Genomic DNA, 25448 nt, shown 5'->3' with positions numbered 1-25448 from the left:
TCATTTGTCCACTCAGGACATGCCTTTTCTAATGTGCTTGCGCCATGGCAGATTCAATGTGCCTTGTTTGTTTGTAAATTCAAGTATTTTCAATAAAAGAAAAAAAAAAGTCAGATTATAGTATAATGTAAACCCACCTTTGAATGAATGAATGAATTAATCTTTATTTCGGCTAGTACAGAACAAGATGAAAAGGAAGAAAAAAAAAACAACATTTCTTTTGCCGAAAAGGTGTAGGCTGAAGCCGTAGCTTATAGTGCCTACCCTTTTTTCTTTCGATCAGCAAAAAATATGAGACATTAGCTTTTACTCAGTGAAAACAAACAATACATAAAGAAGAGTGGTCCATCACCACTCAAAGAAAGTATCTGTAGGGCTGTACAAAATACACTAATACATTCCATACCCTTTAATGCTTCATTTTCTAGAGTTTACATTACACATTATCAGAACCGGATTAACTCAGTGTGGTGCTCCAGGGTGACCTTACTTGAAGTGCCCCCCTCCTCCCACTTTTTACGGTACTATGGTTATAAAGACCATAGATTTACATGAACGTATTGCTGAAGTACATCCTCAACACTCATACTACAAATAATGTAAGACAAGCAACCGTACACTACATGCAAAACTATTACAGCATATGACTAAACAATCAAACAGGCCTACTGAATGAGCTGAGGTGAATGTAGGGAACAGCACTTTAATAAAATAGCAATGTGTAGGCTGTTAGATTTAAGGTTGTTAAGTTGTTAAGGCACTCACTCAAACGCAATTGTTTTTATTTTATTATTATTATTATTGTTTTCATGTATTTTTATTATATCATTGGTTACTGCTGTACCTGTTTGCTCTTCTTCCAGCAAATATATAGAGAAAATAACTAAATATGACATATACGGTCCAGTTGAATTTGATTTGGTGCCCCCTCATTGGCTGGTGTCCCTGGGCGCTCGCCCGGTTCAGTATATGGATAATCCAGCCTAACACATTATTGTCATGACTGTCAGGTCTCAATTAAGACTTCATAGAAAATTAATAATTTAATTTGGGTCGTTTCACTATTGTTGAAGCAAAACATAATACACAAATAAATGGGTGCTACATGCCCAGGGCAAACAAAAAAGACTTTGCTGAGCTCTGGGAACCGTATCTACATATCTTGACGGATGGAAATGTAAGGTTTATCTGAAAATAATTTGTAATTTTTGTGGGAATATCTTTATTTATCTATTTAAATAAATTTATTTTATTTTATTACTTTTTTTTTCTTTTCTAATTAACGCAATTTAATTATCTATATCCGAATTTAAAACGGTGCAAGTGTATGTGTGTGTCTATTTGATGTGAAAATAAGTGTTGTATGTTTGGAAAAGTTTAAGAAATGACAATAAACATATTGAAAATGAATGGATGCTACGTGTCAGAAACTCCTAGATAGCCTCAGAAATCATGAAAAGAAATGTGGGGAAAATTAGAGCTATATGACATGGTCATCTATGTATTCTTTCCCACTCACATGTTGGACTCTTTTCAGTGGACTTGAATTCTTGACATTTGTTGGCAATGCATTTTGTTGTATAAAATAAAATGTACAATCAAGTTAAAAAGACCAATTTTAAAGCATTGCAACTGCATGATTTGTCTTTCTGTTGATGCATATAAACAAGTTGAGCATTCCATTTCAGAACAGCTGGGGTACTTTACTGCCACTAGATGGTGGTCTATCATGCAACACGTGTTATCTGTCATTTAAGTATTCCGCACTCTTGTCTGATTTAACTACATTAGTAAATACATAGTATTTGATCTGAATCATTAAGCACCATATTCAGACAGAAAAGATGGGTTAGAAAAGGACTAGTATGTCATAAAAGTTCACCACAGTATTGGATAGTAATAGAGTTCACATGCTAGATGCTTTGGTAGGTTTTGTTTAATAACATCACATCCTTCAGTCTTAAACAACAATGTGTTCAATTGTACATAGTCTTCATAGTTTGTGTACAAAGCTACTATTAGGATGCAACAAAACCATGCATAGACATTTGGTGGGGAAAAAAATGTAACAATAATTTTAACACTCACAACTAGTACAGTTCTACATATGAAACAAGTTTGACCAGAAGTCAATTTCTGCAGTATTCCTGAAAACAGATCTTCATCTGATGCTGCTACAACAACCATCCATCCATCCATCCATCCATCCATCCATCCATCCATCCATCCATCCATCCATCCATCCATCCATCCATCCATCCATCCCTACATGATCCCCAGCCCATCACAGAAACATACAGTCCCCACCGTGTCTCAGTAACCTGGGGCAAAAGGTGGAGGTGGCAGATACTCCTCCGTCAGCCTCATGGGATTGTAGAAGTGAGGTGCAGCATTAAAGGGCTGGTCCTCCCTGATCTCCTGGTATTCATTCTCCGTGTCTTCGCTCTTCTCACTTACCTCCAAATTAATCTCTGCATAGTCAGTATCTTTTGAAGGACACTTCTTCTTCTGAAGTCTTTTCTTGAGGTTCTTCAGGTTGGAGACGACGGACAACTTCGCCTCCTGAACCTTTACGGGGTCATCATTGGTGCAGGGTTTTAGTTCAGAGGTGGGGGGCGTGTGGGGGGCTTCAGGTGCAGAGATGGTTCTGATGCAAGCCTGGTTCAGCCTCTGAGGTACGCAACTCCTAGAGGGGACTTCAGGAGGCTGGTTCAGGGGGAGGTTATCGGCTGGATATTTCCTCCTGGTCTTTGGCACAGGCTACACATCACAAATACAAAGGATATACACAGAAATCCGTGAGAAAATATAATGGGACACCTTTCACTTCAGTGCTCAGGAAAACCTGTTTTCCAGAGTTCAACAAGATAAGTCAATAAAATTAACAACAAACAAGGCTAAAACCTGCTGGGGAAGTTATTATTTAACAGCTGAGTAGTTCCAGTGAATTTCACCTTCTGTCAGCCAGCTTAAAGGAGCAATCAAAAGTTAAGTCTATTTATGAGAGGGTAAGGAGCGTAAACACTTTGAGTGAGAAGGGGATGTTTGCAGCAAACAGGCAATTCATGTGAGAACCTGGAGTAACTGACCAATCTCAAAGTAGGTTGCTATTTCAAACCTATGGCAAGGCCGGAAGTGATAGTGTGATAGTATGAACAATGGCCCTACAAAGAAACCGGGCCAATTTTAACTTTATATATGTACAGAAAGTGTATTAATATAACCATTTTGTACAGGAATTTTCCATCTCCTCGCCGCTACGTGGTCACAAGGGCATGAACTTTCTTCTTTATGTGTCTTCTGTGTCTACTTGTAATTTTTTAATTTTTACTTTTTACCTTTTTACCCCCTTCCCTGCATGTGTGTGTTAAGTGTAGTGCTGCTAACATGTGAGTTTCCTCATTGAGGGCGTAATAAAGGATTATCTTATCTTATCTCTACTGACAGGGGTTTGTGTGACATCAGTAGTTGACTTGTACTAACTGTAGACTTTAAAAAACAAAACAATGCACAGAGCATTAAGTCACATGACTTTGGTTTCTGAAGAGCCATTTTGAAGCCTCTTTTCCTTCGTACTGAGCGCAACCATGTTGCCTGTGAAGCCAACAGCAATACGCCCACCATACATCAATCAAATGTAACAGTAGCTACCAGCTCCTTCAGCAGATCCCTGCAGAAATATCTGCAGATCTGAAGGCAGATGTTTACAGCGGAATAGACAATTTGTGTACAATTACAAATTACCCAGTAATTGTACAATTACAAAATTACCCTGGTTTGACTGTGAGAATACTATCCACTTTTTCACCTAGGTGCGATTACATTTTTTGGGTCTGGTCAGAGGCCAAAAGTGCTAACATTAATTGCCATTTTGCTGCAAACACACATTGACATTGCAATGCTCTTTTAATGCCTGCAGGATATTGGTCTTGCATAATGTTTAGAGAGGGTTTATCTCTTACCCTGTGTGGAAGCACATAGGCTACTCATGATAATGAGGGAAAGAACAAAACTGCTGGTATTATCCGTCAAAAACACACTGTTGAATCAAGATTTATTCAGTAACAGAAATAATTATAAGTAGTCCTTTATATATTTTTAAAGGAAATCTACAGTTCAGAAAATATTTCAGTATGCTCAATGTAAAAAATCTCAGAATCAGCCTTTTAAGATCACTTTACCTTATCTGGAATTGGGGAGGGGACGTGGTGGGGCTCATCTTTCAGATCAGGGTACAGCATGTTTTGTTGGCTGTTTGGAGACGGGACTACAGAGGTCTTCAGGTGATTTGGTCGGCTGGGAACGGCAGGTGGAATATCATCTTGTTCTACTGGATGCCTCGTGTCGGGAGGCATGTAGCTGTTTGGTGGCAATACGGCGGCAGAGTTTGGATGTCTTCGAGGAAACAACAGCTCAGCGTAGTTTGTGTTATTGTTTTGGGACTTACAAAGACAAGAAGGAGGAAGCAAATGTTTAATGATTATTCTTGGCATAGGTGGCACATTATCTGGAAACAAAAATGTTGATCATCAGTTCCATTCTTTTCATTTGTATCAGGGCATTTGATAAAAAATAAATAAATAAATTCAATACAATATAAATTGAATCAATTTCAGTCCCTTTATAATCCAGCTGTATTGAAATTAAATCAATACAATTCATTGTGACTGAGTTAATGTAATGAAGTTCCTTTTCTTTTTATTTGAGCTTGTATGTATATATAAAATATGCTACTTTAATCTTAAAGTAAGCACACCTTGAATGTATCTGCTCTTATGCAGGATAGGCAACTTGTTTCCTCACCTGTCCACATGCAACAGTCAGCACTTGATTGAAAGGCATTATGGGAGTCCTGCGATGAAAGTCCACCAGGTCCTGCAGGAACCGGTGGCGCCTGTTCTCCCCCACGATGATGTACTGACCATCCTCCAGTACATCAATCATGAAATGTCTGCAGCGGTCCTCAGAACTTGTGTGGGGGGGGGTCAAAGCACAAAATGATCCAGCTATGACATCGACCTGTCGGTCTGAGTGTGTGAGTGCAAACACGGATACAAAGCTCCATCAGAACAGCAGACACTCACCGGTGTGACAGCGTGTAGCCAATCCTGCTCTCGCTGACTCTGATGAGGAAGTAACCGGTTGGCTTGGGCATGAGTAGTTCCTCTGCTGTCCTACACAAATCACCAAATACAAAAGCTCCTTTCATGCACGCACTTTCATTTGCAAATGTTTTTGGAAATGGCAGCGGCAATCAGTCTTTTATGAACAGCTGTCAGTTCCAGAGAGAAGGCAGACTTTAGCTCGGTTACAGGTTGTTCAAGCAGATCAGAAGAGAAAGCAACAAAAGAGAAGTCAGCTGGACCTCTCTTTGTCACACATTACCCATGACCCTTTGTTCAATAAAAAAAGCCACACATATACACCATACAAAGACTGAGCATGGGAGAAACATGAATCCATTGTTTGGAGAATAAAACTGCTTTATACCACAAATGAAGTTCATGATAAAGGTTAGGGACTTTATCGTAATGAAGTAAACCTGCATTTGAAGTTTTATAGTGGTTCAGTTGTACCTGTTTGTTTTGCTCCTAGTCAAAAAGGAAGCAAATTATTTTTAAAAGTACAGTGACTGTAATCACATAGAATGCTTGTAATTTTAGCTTTAGTTGATTTTGATGCTTTAAAGAAGCAATCTTAACACCTTGATGCTTGAAATAATACACAGAAAATTATAATCTTCATTTAATGTGTTGATATATATGTAAATCAAACATACTCCCAATTCTGTTTTTAAAAGTTTTCTAATTAATATTTGTTTGTACGTCTATGATATCACTTATTCTTTTTAATTATTGTATAGAATTAAAAAAAAGATTGTATTAATCTTTTTTTTTAATCATCGTTTTGATTCTGGGGGTGGTGCAGAGGTCTCAGAGAGGTTTATCAAAGATGTCACATCGGGCATGAAGGAGTACAATATATTAAAGAAACAACAAAAAAAAACACTTTGAAGTGCCATTCTACGTCTGAAGATCCAGTTTCAGCAGTTGGGGACCAGCACTCCACGGCCCAGGACTCCAGCCCACAGTGCATTTCAGCCAACCAGTACGGCCCATCCTGCAGGTGATGAACACTCAGGAGGGTGGACACATGGAGCCCATTCAGGCTGAGCCTGGTGCGACCCATGGGTAAAGGCCGGCCCAGCAGGTGGTTGCCCACGAGCCCATCCCAAAGGCCTGGCCTCAGGGTCATCCTTAAGTACGGTATCTCTAATCCTGTAGAGTGGTGTCAAAGTTTTTATGCTCACTGTCCGTGAGAGTCAACTGAGGTGGTTCGGGCCCCTGGTCGTGCCAATAATTGCAGTTGCCTTGATTTGCAGATTCATTCTTGATTAAAAAAAAAAGTTGTGACGTTGTGCTCAGTGACAAACACAAGCGTGGGCCATTACTAATAATAATAATGAATAATGAATATAATGAATAATATAATAATACATTACATAATGAATGTAAGCCCATGTTTTGTTCATGCAAGTGCTTGGTTTTAAAGCAGTTTTTTTTTTATCACTGAATGCCTTTAGCTTATAGTGCTGCATTTAGAAATATTACCCCAATAATTAAATTTTTCATGCAATCATTTGATTTGATTTGTTTGTTTGATTTGTTTATTTGCACAACATAAAAAAACGGTACAAAAGTTTAAATGAACATAAAAGCATGAAAATATGTGCAGGTGATAAAGGAAGCCCTAAATGGGCTTATTCAAAGTTCTAATCACCACTGCACTACCTCATAAAGCTTGGATGTTAATGGATGTTAAACATTATTCTTTTAGAAAAAGTTTAAGCTCGTCACTTGAGGAAATATTCTGAGCCCTATTTATGTGATAGTAAGGAACATTCATTTTGTTGAAGTTTATTCAATTTGAACTCACTGATCATTAATGTGTCTGCACATTAATCTTCAATGTACTGTTTAACCAGGAAAAAGTTATAAAACATTGAAGATTTAACAAAAGCATTTTGAAACTTGTCAGTGAAAATAACATTGCACGTCGAGTAGCTGATGTTTTTACTGAGAAGGATTTTAAAAAAGGTACCTCTCCACATTCCTATCTGCCTGCTATAGATTCCCAGCAGTGATAAACTTTGTATACTTACTTCCTGGAAATGATCCCATGAAACCATTCTGGGACTAATCCATCCCTGATCACAGACTGGAGCTGGAACTTTCTAAACCAGGTGAAGGGGTCGTGTTGTCCCTCTGATGACTGACTCCACTCCGTCATCCTGGGGCAGGTCATTTAATCCTGTGTTGGATAAGAGCTGCATAAAGCATCACTGACTCCATACAATGGGTACTTGTACATTCTGTATACACAGAGCAAACCACTAACCAATTAAACCTTAGCGCCCTTCCGCTTTCACGTGTAGTTACTTGGAGCAGCTCGCTGTGATCAATGTTCCTCTTTTCAGTTTTTTTTTTAAATAAAAACAAACCTCATCATAAAGCATTTGTTTTTTTTATCCAACAAATAAAAAAGGTTTTTTGTTCACACTTTAATACTTGTCTTTAACATTATCTCATAATAACATCAATTCTATGTGCTGCATTTAATTATTGAAGAAGGCATAGCTACTCTCATCTGGGCTGTTCAGTTAATACAATTGATCTTAACCAAATACTGAATTTGCCAAGATAAGGCTGACATTCTGAGGGTTTTTTTTAATCCAGTAGAGCAACATAGCAAAGCATACTCACCTTCTGTAGCAGCTCTGTGGTAAAATGATAAGGCAGCGCTCCCTCACCTGATAACACCTGCCTTGGGGCGGAGCCAAAACTCCTCCCAATGTCAGGCGCAATTTAAAAGTCACATGTACTTAGAAGAAAATGTGTTTAATGTAGCCGAATGATAACAATACTGATAATAATTATGAGTGTTATTAGTCCAAATTACAGTTATATGCTACAAGAGAGAGTGAAGTCATCTCTAAATGGGACTTCACATTTGAACACATGTAACATTAAAGGCAAATAAATTAAGTCAATTCAAGTGGATGTTTCAACTTGTCAGAGATCAAATAAACAACAGAATGAATAAGAGGTTAAATTCATGCTTCGTAGCACATACAGGCCAAATTAAAGCTGGTGGTCTTCATAAAATAGAGCTATAGATCAATTGAAAAAAAAAAAAGTGCTTATGCACAAGACGGCACTCAGAAATGAAACATCTCACAGACAAACATCAAGATAATTCATAACAGTCTTATTTAGTCTGTAGGTGAATTTCTCACTGCTAGTTAATGAAAATTCTTGTAGAGCAATAAACTTTTCTTCCCAGTTGGTGATTGGCTGAATTAAAGATAACTAAATTAAGGTCGAAGTCTTTTGAGAATGATTTCCCTCTACATGTGAGCAAAGCAGAAGTGATTAACTCGTCTCAGTTTACTTTACTTTTTCTATATACTGACACACTACTCACACACACCCACACACAAAGTGAAAAAGTGCTTAAAATACCAAATTATACAAGTGCCGAATGGTACAAAACAAATATACAATCCAAATATTTGGTCCTCTCAACTGGCCATCTCTCTTGTTGTGTCTTTTTGCTCGTTTTTGCTTAACATAAGAAAAGGGTGATATTAGGCAATCAAAGCCACCATGCATTCTACACCCTGCACCAATAGTACATTTAACCTACTTTTAAATACAAAGGAGGAAGTGCATGAGCAAACTGAAGTATAGGTTGGGCAAATACAGCTGAGTTGAAAAAAAAACAACTAAAATTTGCCATTTGTATTTGAGCAGCAGCCACATACTGTAGTAGCCTAACCTTTAACCATGAAGTTAATAGTTGAGTCAGCCACTGACTTCCTGTGCAATAATGTTGGTTAAACACAAAGCTCTCAGAACGCAGATGTTTGCAGGATGACAACAATCCTCTGTGCCGCTAAACGCCAAAAAGAGAAAATCATGTTTCATACCATACAATAAAAAATAAGGGGAAAAAAGGAATAAATACATGAAATTACAAAATTGATTCATACGTCATACTATTTAGAATTTTAAAGACAAAATTGGGAGTTTTTAAAAATCACTTTAAATTATCATAATTTCATATGTCGGTCATTTAAGAGTTACTTGTGAGTTCAAAATGTTTAAGAAAGTTACTGATCCTCACACTATTCACCCTGAGATCAGACATAATGGAGACAGCAGAAGGTGAATTATGCAAAAGGACCAAACACAAAAGCAACTATATGTACTGTATATACTTACTACTTTCAGTTTTTTCCTTTTGTCAAATAACTACATAGTGTGACAGTTCTGTTGTCGTTCACCTGCAGCTGTATTCATGTCATTTTACGACCTGGTGAGGACCAGATTATTTTTCATTATGTCCTGTTACAGAGAACCTTGGAACTGAAAGCCAATGTACTTCTTTACTGCGCTGCATTAATCATCTGCATCTTGTCTTCTAACCAGTCTGAAACAATTATGACAAACTACAGTTTAGACATAATTCAAATGTCAATACCAAAAACATTTAAACATCAATGATGTTTTCATATTAACAGGCTTATCTGAGTGTATTAAAATGGAAAACAAAAATTCAAACATTTCTTAAGAATCTTTAATAAATCATCAAAAGTACACACATCTACAAAAAGTGTAGATCAATAAGATTTATGAAACTACAGTACAATCATTGTTGATCTTATTTACAATTGCAAATTTTCTCCATATTTAGTCCATCAAATATCTTTGAGGAAATACCAAATTTAATTAGGAATTGCTGAAGATGTGTACACTTATAGGCCAAATCATCCGGGAAGGGAAAGACTTGCCACCCCAAAGAAATACTGAATTTTCAGTCTTTAAGCTGGACAAATATACAATCCAGTTAAAGAAAATTTAGCTGAATTTTTTTTATTCCAATCCACTAGATTAATTGATTCATTGGCTGTTCAGCAACCCAAGAAACTATTTTCTCCCACAGTAAAACTCTGATGTGATTAGAGCCAGATTTCTATTCGTTTCCTATTAACATCTGAACACCTCTCTAAGGAACGTTTCAGAGAAACAGCAATTTTCTGCACCCTTCTAATCTCAAATAAAGCTTAAGTCAAGTCACATGTGCAAAGCCGTTTAAGGTTTTTCATGCACCCCGAATGCATAGTTCAGACTGCCATGACGCTGGGTCACAACGATACAGAATTATCTGGTGAGAGGTGGACAACACGCTGGCTGGGATCCTCAAAAGCATTGATTTTAAGCAAAAACAAAGATAAACCATTTTTAATAATGGGAGGGAATGCTGTGGCAAGTTCATCAGGGGTTATAGGTATGTTTCCTTCGCTTGCTGTGCACCTTTTGATATGCCAACCAGAAACAGAGGTCTCAGTGCTCAGATGTTGACATTAGGCCCAGGTAGGTTACATGGAAATTTTGTGCATCAATATTCTTTGCTTTCAGTTAAGACGTACAGGAAACAGTCAATAAATCTTAAGAACTTTTTTTTCATATACATACATACATATATACATACTATGTGTATATCTATATATAGATATATACATATATATGTATATATAAACAGGAAGAACAAATGGAAAAAGTGCATAATCAATAAGAACATAAAGGGCACTTTGTCATTTTGGTGCTGTGTCTTTTCTCCTCTCCATAAATACTGCTACAACACAGCCCCAATCCAAGGCCCAGAAGACAGTATATGTTCCCCCATTGGAACCAGATCAAGTACAAATGCATAAAACAATGATTTCATCATTGCTGCGATTCCTTCTTTACAGGTATTTGGGTTTAAGTACTGACTTATCCACCCACAGAGGTGAATTAAATACTTGTGTTCCTCTTACCAACAACATATCAATTTTGTTTTAATTGCAACACCTACGACAATGGGAAATGCTACCACAGAAGGAATGTGTGAGCCCTTAAATCTCAGCTTTTCTGCAACCACATGAATAATTTCAGACAAGACAGAGGCTCTACATACATTGTGCTGCACATGAATGTGTTTGCAAAAGGAATGGAATGTATCAGCCTACAAAAAAAAAAAGAAGAGAAGAAATGGTGGAGAGTATAATGCAAACTCCACTTCAGATATGAGTAAAATGCACTGGCATCACGTTTTCACATGGTGAAACATAATCAGTGATCCATATTTACACATTGTGGATATAAAAATAAAATAAAATCTAGATCACCCTGTCAGTGCAAACGTAGCAGAATTCGGGGTGTTGTGAAATAAATAAGACTTCACCACGTGAGAACGCTTTCGAAAGAGTTAACGTCTCGCAAAAAAAAAAAGTTTAAGGTTACGGGTAGAAAAGGTTTGATCGTTCTCAGCGTCTCACCAGGAGGCAGCCTTCAGAAATTAATAAAATATGAGAATTGAAGTTCAAAGTGTCAGTATATAACACAGGCCACAGCAGAGGTTGAGAGAAAACTGAAGGAGGAATAGACTTTTCTTTTTCAACATTAAATCACAGGAGAGATTAGATGGAAGACGACGAGGAAAGAAGGATAAAACAGAAATCAGGGTGTGCTCTGTCCAGTTCTGTCCAGTGGGGGACAAAGTTAAGGCGATGGTGGATGCTGACGCTGCCATCTCCTCACAGAAGCATGCAGCGAAAGAAACTGCTCTTCTTGGGCTGTTCTGTAATCTTCACGCCTTGGTTGCTGCCCTGCGGGTTGTTTCCCTCCTAAAATAGAGAAGTGAAATCACATTTAATCTAATACATTATTTCAAAGAATAATCATAAAATAACTAAAAAAAACAGGCAAAAATAAATCTTTGTTATATATATGTTGTTGCCAATTTACAATCAACGACTGAATCCTTACCAGCTTCTTGTCCATCTTTGCTTTAATGTCTCTGGCAAGGGTTAAGAATGCCTGCACACAGAAATATTAAAGAAATTATGGTGATTCTGAAAGAAAACATCATCAAAAGTTCTATCAAATTAATATTGGTACAGTGACACACAAGTAGTCATTCTGTAAATTTGCATGGACAACATCACAACTGAAAGTTTGACCTAAAACATTTTATCAAAAGGTCTTATTCAGTCCCCAGGGTGATCCGACTACACGTGGAGATCACAAAAAAACATTAATGCACTTGATGCTTTCCGATCACTCAGACCATATTCAGATCTAACGTGGGTAACTCGCGCACACGTTCTTTTAGCGGTGCAAACACTACGTGTCCTAGGCCACACAGATGCTCAGACGTGACTCCACACAACCAGCAGTTTTCCACCTAAAATATTTCCTAACTATTCCAGCTTTCCAAAACAATAGCCCCATTCACAAAGCCAGTACGTTCGGCCCCTGTAGCACCTTTTCCCCCCTACTCTGTGAATGGCAGAGGTAGAAATGTGCAACATTTCAGCCTGCAGCTGTTTCACACACTGTTCCACCTTGAGGGGTAATAACATGGGAGTGGCGGGAACAAAATGAGTGCTGTATTATTAGGTATTGTGGACTGGGGTAACAGGTAGGAAAGGATGGCTGTAAATTCTTTGCTAAAGATGAAAATCAGTCCATCATGGGGATGAGAGATGGGTCAGCATGTAGACAGGAGCATTTAAGCCTGCTGAATTATGGAACTGGTGGCTGCTAATGCCAAGTAATAACATTTCTCTGCAGACAGTCATCTATGCTAAACCTGCTGTAAACAATTTGTGCATAGAAATTGTGTCCATAGAAATCAATTGTAAGTGATCAGTCCCATATTAATTAACAAATGGGGCTTGTATTGAAACTATATGGATCACATCAAATTTGTCCCATTCATAACCCGTGAAGATTCAGTCCACTTGTTTCCTTCATGGGGCCCATAAATTTGACTGACTGCGGCTTCTCATTTGGGGACTTAAATACTGATACTATACTACTAATACTTAAAACATAAGGGTTTAGTTTAGAAATACTGGGAGAGTTGGGGATAAAAGCACTACTTTTTCAGCCATAAACACACCAGCAGAGCCCTGAGAGGCCTGCAAATCATCTCAATGACACATTAGTCTACAGACAGCTAAGATGCTCCACCTGGTTTTAGCAAAGACCATGACGTTTACCCACAAAAAGAAGTAGTTATGGGGGTCACAAAACAAAAATCAAAACGAAGTTGATGGAGAAAGGCCAGCTGATTAAAGCTATTATTTAGAATGATCCCATTAACCGTACTGTTCCTCAAGTGCTGTTCTCACATAGCCTCAAGACAATGGACAATATCAGATTTCATGCATGAGATCCACTTTCTCACAACATCATGGCAACTATAAATGCTCCATTTATTAAAAAAACAACAACAAAGGAATAAACCATGTTATTGCTGTTTACTACATTCTGCAAGTTAATCAAACATCTAAGGGGAGCCCCCCACTAGTCAATGCACTTCATACGTGACATACAAGTGCTGGTACCAGGACTGACTGTTACAGAAAGGTAACCAGAGTACTCAGACATGTACAGATGCTGAGTTTAATAAAAAGGTGTGCAGGGAGTTCTGTTTCCAGGATTTTCAGAATCATATAACAAAGGCAAACAAGCTGTATGATTCTAGACATGTAATTCTCTGTGTGAGAGGACATACTTGCACAAAATTGTTAAAGCATTTATTTGTATAATTATGAAATAGGTCACTGAATTACATCATTATGTGAAATTATAATACATGAATTTTCCATCACCTTTTGGGTATTAGCAAACACTCAACTTTCAAATATGACTGAATTAATAGCTTTCAGGAAAGGTGTGAACTCACATTCTCCACATTTATGTTTGCCTTTGCGCTCGTCTCCATGAATTTGATGCCAAAATCCAGCGCCAGCTGATAAAAGGATGCAAGAGAGGAAGAAGAAAATTTTAAAAACACTATAGGGCAAAGATAAAAACTGTATAACCCAAAATTGTGAGAAGCTAATAGTATGCATTCTTTTTAAATACATTATTCACACTGATCAACCACCTACCTTCTCTCCACTTTCTTTTGACACTTGTCGCTTGTCATTGACGTCACATTTATTTCCAAGCACCATTCTCTCCACATCTGCTGAGGCATGCTACAGAAAAAGAAGTCAGCAGATGTTGGATAGAAATTGGATGTTTTTTTAATCACAACATGTATATATTGTAGAAGATCATGAGCAAAAATAAAATCATGTTTTACCTCTTCTATATTCCTTATCCAGTTCCTAATATTGTCAAAGGACTTCTCATTGGTAATGTCGTACACTAGCATGATGCCCTGGAGATATCAGCAAGATTTTAGAGAACAAAGTAACCTGACAACATGTCACTAATTTACAACAGATTCTGAAAGTACAAGTTGTTTTCTGTTTCTGCTTTTAATCATGGTATATCGCGTCTTCTTCAAATTTAAACATCATAGCAGCTGAATTCCAGGATAAAAATTCAGAAACAGAGGCATGCGGTTCAGCTTGAACTAAAGTGGAAACTAACAAAAACACTACAATGCACCTAGCACACCTCTGATTCTGAGAGGTGTGTGTGACATTAACATCAATAACAATGTGAGGTGGGGCTCGGGGTTAAGTTTTAATACAGTGCTGACAGGCCAGATGAATGTCACATTACCCGTTCAGCTTCAACGGATAATCTATGCCATTGTACTATTTGTAAGGGCAACAATACAACGTACCATGGCTCCTCTGTAATAGGCAGTCGTGATGGTCCTGAACCTCTCCTGTCCTGCTGTATCCCTGCACAGGAAACATTTAAATTAATGTTATGCTCAGAGTTGGACTGTCTTTTTATGAATTGTTGAACATTACACCAAAATATGTTTTGTCCACCTGGTTAGGGTTGCAGATTAGGTTGTTTTTTTTTTATTGATTGATTGAAATCTTTATTTCGAGCATACATAAAAGAACAATTACACAAAAAAAACAAAAAAAAAGAATATAAATAAACTGTCATTTAAACAAAATCAAAGGGAAATAAACCGTCATGCCTGAAAAGGAGTTGGAGGAAGTAGAAAAACTTATGAGGTCCTACCCCTTGTTTCTATTTTGCTTGAAAATAAAAATAAGAAAAAAACGACAGCAAGCTTTACTTTATCAAAAAAATTATACCTGTTATTACCTTATAAAATAGTACAGCACTTCATTGCAATATTATACCTCAGCCTATAAATATGAATATAGTTGAGCATTATTAATATTATAGCTGAGCTTTATAAATAAATGATATACCAGAGCAATTATAAATAATATATGTGTATGTATAATATATATATATATATATATATATATATATATATATATATATATATACACCATTTTATATACTCGTTATGCTGAATCCCCACACAATCACTACCTAATGTCTCCTCTTCCCTGTATTTTGGCAAAAATATTTTTTGTATTTGCTTTTAAACCTGTAGATACATTTTAAAGATAAATATGTAAAATAAGTGATATTTTTTATTTTTCTCCAAAGTAAAAGCTCTACACTTTATTCCCTATGTAGATCAAAGCCAGATGATCAGTACTAATTAACAGGCATCCATCATAATCAATCATTCTTACCATATCTGTAGTTTGATCTTCTTTCCATCTAATTCTATTGTTCTGATTTTGAAGTCGATACCTGAAAAATTAATAATAAAACAACATTAGTCACACAGTCCGCCCCTTTATGAGAAAATGAGTGTCAAAACATTGCCCCCTTGCTGAGATGACATTAATGCAGATGTGGCAGACACTGGTACACCGGGCCTTGTCTTTGTAATTAAATTGTAAAAGCCAATTCCTTTTACCAGGCCAAATGATCACAAAGGAAATGATACAGCAAAGTAACAACCCTGTAGCACTTTAGCCCAGCGGGCTAGTGTCCATACGTTTATACTTGAAAATTAATTTAAAAAAGGTTGGCAGATGCAGCACGCGTCTATTCCAGTCACACATAACAGGACATGGAGATCATTGCAGCTGATTAAAGTGTCAGAGTGTGTGTTTTAGACGCGTCTGTCAAGCCGGTGCTGCATTTCCTGACTAGCCGTGAAATTAGCAGCAAATGAGCATAACGGGATGGAATAAAGACAACACTGCACCCACCTATAGTGGAGATAAAGGTTGAGTTAAAGGCATCTTCTGAAAATCTGAAAAGCACGCAGGTCTTCCCGACGCCCGAGTCGCCGATTAAAAGTAGTTTGAACAAGTAGTCGTACGTCTTCGCCATGTTATTAGCTAGTTCGCTGCTAAGGATATCCCACCCGTGGCATACGGTGTGACGTCACTGCAATCAAAGCTGCTGATTGGTCGAGACGGCTGTCACTCTTCTCTGTCGTCGTGGCTCAGGAACAGGAAGTCCCCGTTTCCTCGCTGGGTGTGTTCGTTTTGCTCAAACCTCTGTCAATTTTTTTATTTTTTTTAATTTAAATCTTGAAATACAATGAAAAATTAAGAACAAAGGCAAAATACAGATACCGAGATTCCAGCACCAAATTGAAAAGAAATAAACAAAGGAATATATATAAAGGAAAAGACAGTTGAATGTTAATTAAAAAGATAAATAAGAATAAAAACAGCATTTTTTTTGTGCCTTTGTGTTTTTTGATGAGTAGATCGTCCTCATAGGCTATACTGTTCAAGTTATTTTTTAAGTACAAGGAGTTCAGGCTTTCTGTGGATGAATTTGCACTTATGTATGTGAAACTTTACTAAAAATAAAGACAGATTTATAAAAAAAAAAGAAAGCGTCCCTATCTTTATGATTCAAATTATGAAAACTAAAAATAACATTCTGAAAATAAAGATGAAAATCAGAAAAAACAGAATCAGCAATATACTTGTGGAAGTCTCTCCAGAATTTATAAGTGAATTCACATGACCAGAATAAGTGAGAATATGTTTCAGGATGCCCAAACCTCTGTAAATGTACTCGCTCTTCTAAAAAACACCTCTGACAATCGTGTATGGCATCATAGTGTATTTACGAGACGGATATGAGAGGAACTAATCCTGTCAGTGACGATGAGTCAGCAGAAGAATAGAATTAGTTTATTTTTCATTTTGTTATAGACAGAGTTCAGCTCTTACTTATCCTCTCAAAACTAATCCGTATTTCACATAAAGTGACTTAAGCTGTATGTATTTATTTTCAAAATGTTACTATGAAAACAAATAAAACATAAACCAGAACCCTTATAAACTTAAAAATGGCCTTGTGCTCTAATGTAAAAACCCTCTTCCTCATTCATAGAATGAGGATGTATCGCAATCACAATCAGAATCAGAAAGACGTTTATTGCCTAGTAGTTTAACACACACAAGGAATTTGTTGTGGTGATTGGTGCAATACAAAATAACAAATAATATTAAAAGAAAAAAAATGTACAACATGTTGGTTTTAAAGTGCCAGAGTAATGAAGTCTGTACAAGGGTGACCTAGCATGTGCGTTAATGTGACGCATAAGAAGTGGAGTCTTTACGTGTATGTTGTATGTTAATCTGACTAGATCACATGTCCATCCATCAGCAGTTTGCACATTTCACAAGTTTTCTATGCATACTTTTTCTGGAACCCTCATTTAGGGTTCCAGTTGCCAGCAAATGAGGAGTGGGGTACGCCCTGGGGACATTACAGATCCATTTTTTAGACAAATATCCAACCACACCCACACATTTAGACTGTGGGGAGGCCAGACTGCTGAGAGAACCAGGATCCCTCTAGCTGTGAGAAGATAGTGCCATCATACTAGGCTACTCACTTCTTAATTTTTTTTGTTAGATGGATGGACAGAATATGGATAGAGTTTGGATAAGCTTCACAAGACCCCTGTGACCCTGAATAGATGGAGGCAGGTATAGATAATGGCAGGATGGATGGGTCGGCTGGGTAGAGATGCAGCAGGCAGTTAATCTGTTTACTGAGACACAAGAGCATGGTACTTAAAATACAGACAAAAATACACTTAAACATCAATAAACATGCCTAGAGGGACAAATGGGTGTAGAATGGCCCATCACCTTACATTGTGAAGTAAAAAGAAAAACAAAAAAACGTTGACTTCTGGACCAGCGGTGTAGGAAACTATTTTCTTTATGAAAATAGCTAACAACAAATAGACTACTGTAAATGTATTTCAAGGACAGGTTTATATCATTATGAATCATGTATATAATAGGTTTGTCTATATTTGTGACCATGCCATGGACTGGCGACCTGTCCAGGGTTGACCCCTGCCTTTCACCTGTAATGAGCTGGAATAGGCTCCAGCAGAACCCGTGACCCTGTACAGCATTAAACAGGTATAGAAAATGGATGGATGGTTGTATATATTAGTATAACATCTAGATCGGGGCTCGGCAACCCGCGGCTCTAGAGCCGCATGCGGCTCTTTAGCGCCGCTCTAGTGGCTCCCTGGAGCTTTTTCAGAAATGTTTGACTTTTTTTTTTCCTTTTTTTTCTTTTTTTCTTCTCTTTTTTTCCTTTTTCCTTTCCTTTTTAATCTCAACATTTCGACTTTTTTCTCAACATTTCGATTTTTTCGCGAAATTTTGACTTTTTTCTTGACATTTCGACTTTTTTCTCGACATTTTTCAAGTGCATAATGAAAAAAAAAATCTCCCCCCAACTATAACTAATATAGATACATGCAGCATGTGTTGTCTTCATTCTAAGGCTGATAAAAGACTTTTTTTTTGTGTTTTTGGTCCAATATGGCTCTTTAAACATTTTGGGTTGCCGACCCCTGATCTAGATCCTTCACTTAGGTAAATATACCAATACAAAATTTTGAACCATCACTAATATAAAACAAAAGACTTTACAAGCATAAGGGTGTCCACGTGTGCACTTGGCACCAGGACACCCTGGGTTGCAGATAAATTATCAACTTCATAGTTGTGTCATCAGCCTTGCAGCAACATCTCTGGGACTCTTGGATGATGAGAGGAGCGAAGCCGTCGACTGATCGCCACCTGGTGGTAAATTGGCTCCAATGGTGGGGGAGGATGCCAGTCAGACCTGGTAGGCCCCTATGTATTGTGAGCGTTTGCTGGGAACATCTGGTGGAGTCCCGTGCCAGAGAGAGCTTCAGCCTGCCCGGCGGACCATGTTCTGCACCTCCATTGTAGAGACAGCTGACCAGAGCTGAACAGTCGTGGTATTAATCCTCAAACGTGCTGCTAGACACCAGTGGTTGGGGATGCTGTCAAGCTGAAAAAAAAGAGTCCTATAGGGTGTTTTTGACCTGTGGGACTCCAGAGGCCGTGGATAGGTACCGGCACGCCAAGTGGAACATGCTACCCACTTCAACTTGGGACATCCTGAGTCAGTATAGGGAATTCTTTGACGACCTCCTCAATCCCACCAACATGCCTTAGAAGGGCATTTGAACTTGGAGGTGGGCTCTCTGATCTCCCAGGCTGAGGCCACCGAGGTAAATAAGAAACTTCTATGTGGTAAAGTACCAGGGGTGGGTTCAAATCCGCCCTGAGTTCTTTAAGGCTCTGGATGTTGTGGGATTGACTTGGTTGACACGCTCGTGCAACATTGTGTGGACATCGCTTTAGAACAAACAGATCAACTGCCATGGCTTTCCTGGATTTATTGGAAGAGATAACAAGTACAATTGACAATAAGAAGTATGCAGTGGGTGTTTTTATTGATTTGAAGAAGGCGTTTGACACAATAAATCATGATATTCTAGTACAAAAACTGGAAATATATGGGATCAGAGGTGTGGGGCTAAACTGGTTAAAAAGCTACATTGAAAACAGTAAACAGTTTGTGCAGGTGAGCGATACAAACTCTTCACTTTTAGACATTACTTGCGGTGTACCACAAGGGTCGATTTTAGGAACAAAATTGTTTATTCTGTATATTAATGAAATTTGTAATGTCTCAAAAATATTTAAATATATAATTTTTGCTGATGACACCAATATTTTCTGTACCTTAAGCAGCTGTTAGGGACTGTCACAGCAGAATTGGTGAAGCTAAAGTTGTGGTTTGATGCGAATAAGTGTTAAATTAAACATCACAAAAACCAAATTTATGGTCTTTGGCAAAGGTAATACGCATCTGAATACTTCTGTTGAATTAATCATTGATAGTGTTAAACTTGAAATAGTACACAAGAACACATTTTTAGGAGTACAAATCGACCACAACTTTAGCTGGAAACCACATATCATATATATCAGGTCCAAGTTAGCACGCACTGTGGGGATTCTTTGCAAAACAAGGCACATTCTGAACAACAAATCACTGCAAACACTGTACTGTACACTGCTTTTACCATATCTGACTTATTGTGTTGAATTATGGGGGAACACCTACAGAAGCAACCTACAGACAATATACAACATGCAAAAGAGAGCAATAAGAATAGTAAATTAAAGCTGCAAGCAGCGATGAACGGGCCCTCGCACTCACGTCCACCACCCCCCATAAGCATATCAGAAATGACAGCACCCACGACTCTCTATGTCAAACCCTTAAAAAGTTATAGCAGAAAATAGGGACAACCAATCAGAAGAAGGGGTGGGGCTAATTCAGGCCAATGAAGGTCAAGGACTCCATACAGAATCTGATGACACCACCCACGACTCTCTATGTCAAACCATTCCAAAGTTATAGCAGAAAATCGGGACAACCAATCAGAAGAAGGGGCGGGGCTAATTAAGGCCAACGAAGCTTAAGAACTCATTACAGAGTCCCATGATACCACCCATGACTTCCTATGTCAAACCATTCAAAAGTTATAGCAGAAAAAAGGGACAACCAATCAGAAGAAGGGGCGGGGCTAATTCAGGCCAATGAAGGTCAAGGACTCCATAAAGAATCTGATGACACCACCCACGACTCTCTATGTCAAACCATTCCAAAGTTATAGCAGAAAATCGGGACAACCAATCAGAAGAAGGGGCGGGGCTAATTAAGGCCAACGAAGCTTAAGGACTCATTACAGAGTCCCATGACACCACCCACAACTCTCTATGTCAAACCATTCAAAAGTTATGGCAGAGAAAAGTATTCTAGGGGGCACTGTTGAACCGTTAGCCACGCCCATTAATGCAAACCATGAAATATCAAATTTATCGCCAAGTCTGGCTTGCATGCAAAATTTGGTGACTTTTGGAGAACTATCAAATATGGACCAATCACATGAAGGGGGGGCGCGCCTTCTGGCGTCTAGCGTCGCCACGGTAACACTTTTGAAAGAGAAAAGTAATGCGTGGTGTCGCAGGATGTAGACGCACATTTTGATGTATAACACACCTGGGTGCACGTTACGGTTCGGGCTGAATTAACTGCCGAAGGAATGGCATAAATTTCGCCAAAATGACACAATTTATTCAAAATGGCCGACATCCTGTTCGGTTTCGGCCATGGCTCCAAGAGACTTTTCTTTAAGTTGTGCCATGATACAGGTGTGTAGCGATTTTCGTGCATGTACGTCAAACCGTATTGTGGGGCTTGAGGCACAAAGTTTTCCGGGGGGCGCTGTTGAGCCATTTTGCCACGCCCATTAATGCAAACCATGAAATATCAAATTTATCGCCAGGCCTGGCTTGCATGCCAAATTTGGTGCCTTTTGGGGAACTATCAAATATGGACCAATCAGATGAAGGGGGGGTGCGCTTGTTGGCGTCTAGCGTCGCCACGGTAACACTTTTGAAAGAGAAAAGTAATGCGTGTAGTCGCAGGATGGAGACGCACATTTTGATGTATAACACATCTGGGTTCACGATACGGTTCGGGCTGAATTAACTCTCGAAGGAATGGCATATATTGCTCCAAAATTACGCAATTAATTCAGAATGTTCAAAATGGCCGACTACCTGTTCGGTTTCGGCCATGGCGCCAAGAGACTTTTCTTTTAGTTGCGACATGATAAAGGTGTGTACCAATTTTCGTTCAAGTACGTCAAACCGTATTATGGGGCTTGAGGCACAAAGTTTTTTCTGTCGAACCAATCAGATGAAGGGTGGGCGCGCTTTTTGGCGTCTAGCGCCGCCACGGTAACGCTTTTGAAAGAGAAAAGTAATGCGTGTTGTCGCAGGATGGAGACGCACATTTTGATGTATAACACACTTGGGGGCACGTTACAGTTCGGGCTGAATTAACTTTCGAAGGAATGGCATAAATTTTGCCAAAATGACACGACTAATTCAAAATGGCCGACTTCCTGTTCGGTTTCGGGCATGACGCCAAGAGACTTTTCTTTAAGTTGTGCCATGATACAGGTGTGTAGCGATTTTCGTGCATGTACGTCAAACCGTATTGTGGGGCTTGAGGCACAAAGTTTTCCGGGGGGCGCTGTTGAGCCATTTTGCCACGCCCATTAATGCAAACCATGAAATATCAAATTTATCGCCAGGCCTGGCTTGCATGCCAAATTTGGTGCCTTTTGGGGAACTATCAAATATGGACCAATCAGATGAAGGGGGGGTGCGCTTGTTGGCGTCTAGCGTCGCCACGGTAACACTTTTGAAAGAGAAAAGTAATGCGTGTAGTCGCAGGATGGAGACGCACATTTTGATGTATAACACATCTGGGTTCACGATACGGTTCGGGCTGAATTAACTCTCGAAGGAATGGCATATATTGCTCCAAAATTACGCAATTAATTCAGAATGTTCAAAATGGCCGACTACCTGTTCGGTTTCGGCCATGGCGCCAAGAGACTTTTCTTTTAGTTGCGACATGATAAAGGTGTGTACCAATTTTCGTTCAAGTACGTCAAACCGTATTATGGGGCTTGAGGCACAAAGTTTTTTCTGTCGAACCAATCAGATGAAGGGTGGGCGCGCTTTTTGGCGTCTAGCGCCGCCACGGTAACGCTTTTGAAAGAGAAAAGTAATGCGTGTTGTCGCAGGATGGAGACGCACATTTTGATGTATAACACACTTGGGGGCACGTTACAGTTCGGGCTGAATTAACTTTCGAAGGAATGGCATAAATTTTGCCAAAATGACACGACTAATTCAAAATGGCCGACTTCCTGTTCGGTTTCGGGCATGACGCCAAGAGACTTTTCTTTCAGTTGCGCCATGATACAGGTGTGTACCGATTTTCGTGCATGTACGTCAAACCGTATCGTGGGGCTTGAGGCACAAAGTTTTCAAGGGGGCGCTGTTGAGCCATTTTGCCACGCCCATTAATGCAAACCATTAAATATCAAATTTTTCGCCAGGCCTGACTTGCATGCAAAATTTGGTGACTTTTTGGGCACGTTTAGGGGGGCAAAAAGGCCCTCCTTTCGTCAGAAGAAAAAAGAAAGAAAAAAAAAAATTCCTACAGATACAATAGGGCCTTCGCACTGAAGGTGCTCGGGCCCTAATAATGTAGGATATTATGAACACACAAATGCTCTGTTTTTAAAATCACAGGCACTGAAATTTTGGGATTTGGTTGAGTTCAAAACCACTCAAATTTTGTATAAAGCACGAAATAATGTACTTCCTGGTAATATACAAAAAACGTTTAGTGATAGAGAGGAGGATATGAGCTGAGAGGAAGATGGAATTTTAAACAACCGATTGTACATACTACTCTGAAAAGCATGTGTGTATCTCTCCATGGGGTGAAGCTGTGGAATAAGTTACCTGACAAGATCAAAGAAAGTAAAAATATTGCGCAATTCAAAAAAGAATTTAAAAACAATACTCTGGATATTGATAGACATGATGGTATATAATGACGATTTAGGGGGCAATTGAACTGAACCTCTGGTATTATGTTTGGTATTAGCTGTGTATGTGTATTTATATGTATAGGTGGTAGGTATGTGTGTACGTGTGAAAATCTATGTGTATGAGTATGTGCACTGTATATGGGTGTAGATGCAGGCATGATTGTATCAATGTGTATGTGTGCGTACTGTATATACGTATGCTATATGATGATTTGATGGTATAAAGGTTAGGGCATCCATAAGCTCGTTAGCTTCAGCCCTAACCCTTTCGGTCAGACTTATGTACCCTTTTTTGTTTTGTTGGATGGACATTTTTCAATGATTGCTGATCGAAATAAACTCAAACTCAAACATCAGGGACAGTGCCCCTGGATTGGTCAACTGGGGTGGTGATCCCCCTTTTTAAGAAGTGGGACAGAAAGGTGTGCTCAAACTATAGTGGGATCATGCTCCTCAGCCTTCCTGGTAATGTCTATTCACGGTTCCTGGAGAGGATGGTCTGGCCGATCCAAGATAGACTCTTGGGTTAAAGAGGAGCAGTGTGGTTTTCGTCCTGGCTGTGGAACGGTGGACCAGCTCTACCCTCGGCAGGGTCCTCGAGGGGCCATGGGAGTTTGCCCAACCAGTCTACATGTACCTTGTGGAATTGGAGAAGTCATTCGACTGTGTCCCTCTGGGACTTGGGAGGGTTCTCCAGGAGTATGGGGTGCCAGAATCCCTTATACAGGCTGTCAGGTCCCTCTACATCCAGTGTCAGCGCTTGGTCTGCATTGTTGGCTGTAAGTCGAGCCTGTAAGTCGAGCCTGTTGGCCTCCACCAAGGCTGCACTTCACCTCCTATTGTGTTCATTACTTTTATGGACAGAATTTCTGGGCGCGATTTGGTGATCTCAGAATTGGGTCCCTGTTTCTTGCAGATCATGTGGTTCTGTCGGCTTCATCAGGCCAGGACCTTCATCTCTAACTGGAGTGGTTTGCAGCCAAATGTGAAGTGGCTGGGATGAAATACGATAGATTTGAAGTATAAAGTAAAACTGGATTATTTGGAAAAATACAGCTTTGACGATCAGTTTCAGCAATATGATTGAATGTGACTAACCAATTTAAAGGTTGAGTAAGCATTTCTTCATCTATCTTATCAAAAGATAAGAAAGACAATTCAGTTCAAATTCAATTCAAAAATACTTAATTAATCCCCTAAAAGAAATTAATTGTTGCAGAGGTCATGATTTAAGTTTCTTCAAAGAATCATTTTAGAGGTTCTTTGCTTTCACGTAGACCTCCTGTAACAGTCTGTGCTGCAGTGACTCTCAGGAAGATAGAAGATACATAAATAAAACAGAAATGCTCCATTGGCAAGACTAGAAAATCACCCTTGGTTTAATCAACTAGAAGAGAATGCACTATTTTATGAGGAGGACTGTTCTTTTGTTTGTTTTGTCTGATTAGAGCCTGGGCCACCAGGCTTTCCTTCTGCCCTCACAAGTTTACAAAACTCACCATGAAATAATAGATCAAACTTGCTCTAACTCTAAAATGTTCTTTAATAATCTACAGATTATTTCCACATCAAACAATTTTATGTTTTAAGGTTTTTAAGACCTTGAATGAACTGTAAGTTAAATGTAGTGAAATGCAACGGACAGTATCCCAATTCCTACAGAAATACAGTGGATTTCCAAAATCTAGAAATACTCAAATACAGTACAAGTTTAATACATTTATATAAACTCTGCCCTTCTA

General features: G+C 38.8%; 2 protein-coding genes across 2 annotated transcripts; both read right to left on the bottom strand.

The window, feature by feature from the left end:
- Positions 1-1920: 1920 nt before the first annotated feature.
- hsh2d (hematopoietic SH2 domain containing) lies at positions 1921-7782 on the bottom strand. The gene is made up of 6 exons (XM_061738202.1): positions 7764-7782; positions 7163-7311; positions 5085-5174; positions 4804-4969; positions 4182-4442; positions 1921-2760 (listed from the first exon to the last, which is right to left on the bottom strand). Exons 2-6 carry the CDS (start codon positions 7303-7305, stop codon positions 2314-2316), a joined length of 1107 nt encoding a protein of 368 aa, XP_061594186.1. The 5' UTR covers positions 7306-7311; positions 7764-7782; the 3' UTR covers positions 1921-2313.
- Positions 7783-9621: 1839 nt separating this feature from the next.
- On the bottom strand, positions 9622-16274 carry LOC133458381 (ras-related protein Rab-8A). The gene is made up of 8 exons (XM_061738201.1): positions 16115-16274; positions 15587-15647; positions 14698-14758; positions 14206-14283; positions 14009-14098; positions 13801-13866; positions 11874-11924; positions 9622-11731 (listed from the first exon to the last, which is right to left on the bottom strand). Exons 1-8 carry the CDS (start codon positions 16236-16238, stop codon positions 11642-11644), a joined length of 621 nt encoding a protein of 206 aa, XP_061594185.1. The 5' UTR covers positions 16239-16274; the 3' UTR covers positions 9622-11641.
- Positions 16275-25448: the final 9174 nt, after the last annotated feature.

This window comes from Cololabis saira, chromosome 13, assembly GCF_033807715.1.
Source record: "Cololabis saira isolate AMF1-May2022 chromosome 13, fColSai1.1, whole genome shotgun sequence".
In the NCBI taxonomy this organism is placed as follows: Eukaryota; Metazoa; Chordata; class Actinopteri; order Beloniformes; family Belonidae; genus Cololabis; species Cololabis saira.
The sequence above is the reverse complement of the archived record's forward strand: the minus strand, read 5'-3'. Positions and strand labels throughout refer to the sequence as shown.

What these genes read in the sequence shown, in the direction of transcription:
- hsh2d (XM_061738202.1), bottom strand. Translation starts at nt 7,305, where the DNA reads ATGACCTGCCCCAGGATGACGGAGTGGAGTCAGTCATCAGAGGGACAA. An exon ending in GGCTACACGCTGTCACACCG is followed by an intron (nt 4,970 to 5,084) that starts GTGAGTGTCTGC and finishes CCCCCACACAAG; the next exon opens with TTCTGAGGACCGCTGCAGAC. An exon ending in TGACTGTTGCATGTGGACAG is followed by an intron (nt 4,443 to 4,803) that starts GTGAGGAAACAA and finishes TGTCTTTGTAAG; the next exon opens with TCCCAAAACAATAACACAAA.
- LOC133458381 (XM_061738201.1), bottom strand. Translation starts at nt 16,238, where the DNA reads ATGGCGAAGACGTACGACTACTTGTTCAAACTACTTTTAATCGGCGAC. An exon ending in AAGATCAAACTACAGATATG is followed by an intron (nt 14,759 to 15,586) that starts GTAAGAATGATT and finishes TTTCCTGTGCAG; the next exon opens with GGATACAGCAGGACAGGAGA. An exon ending in GGATAAGGAATATAGAAGAG is followed by an intron (nt 14,099 to 14,205) that starts GTAAAACATGAT and finishes CTTTTTCTGTAG; the next exon opens with CATGCCTCAGCAGATGTGGA.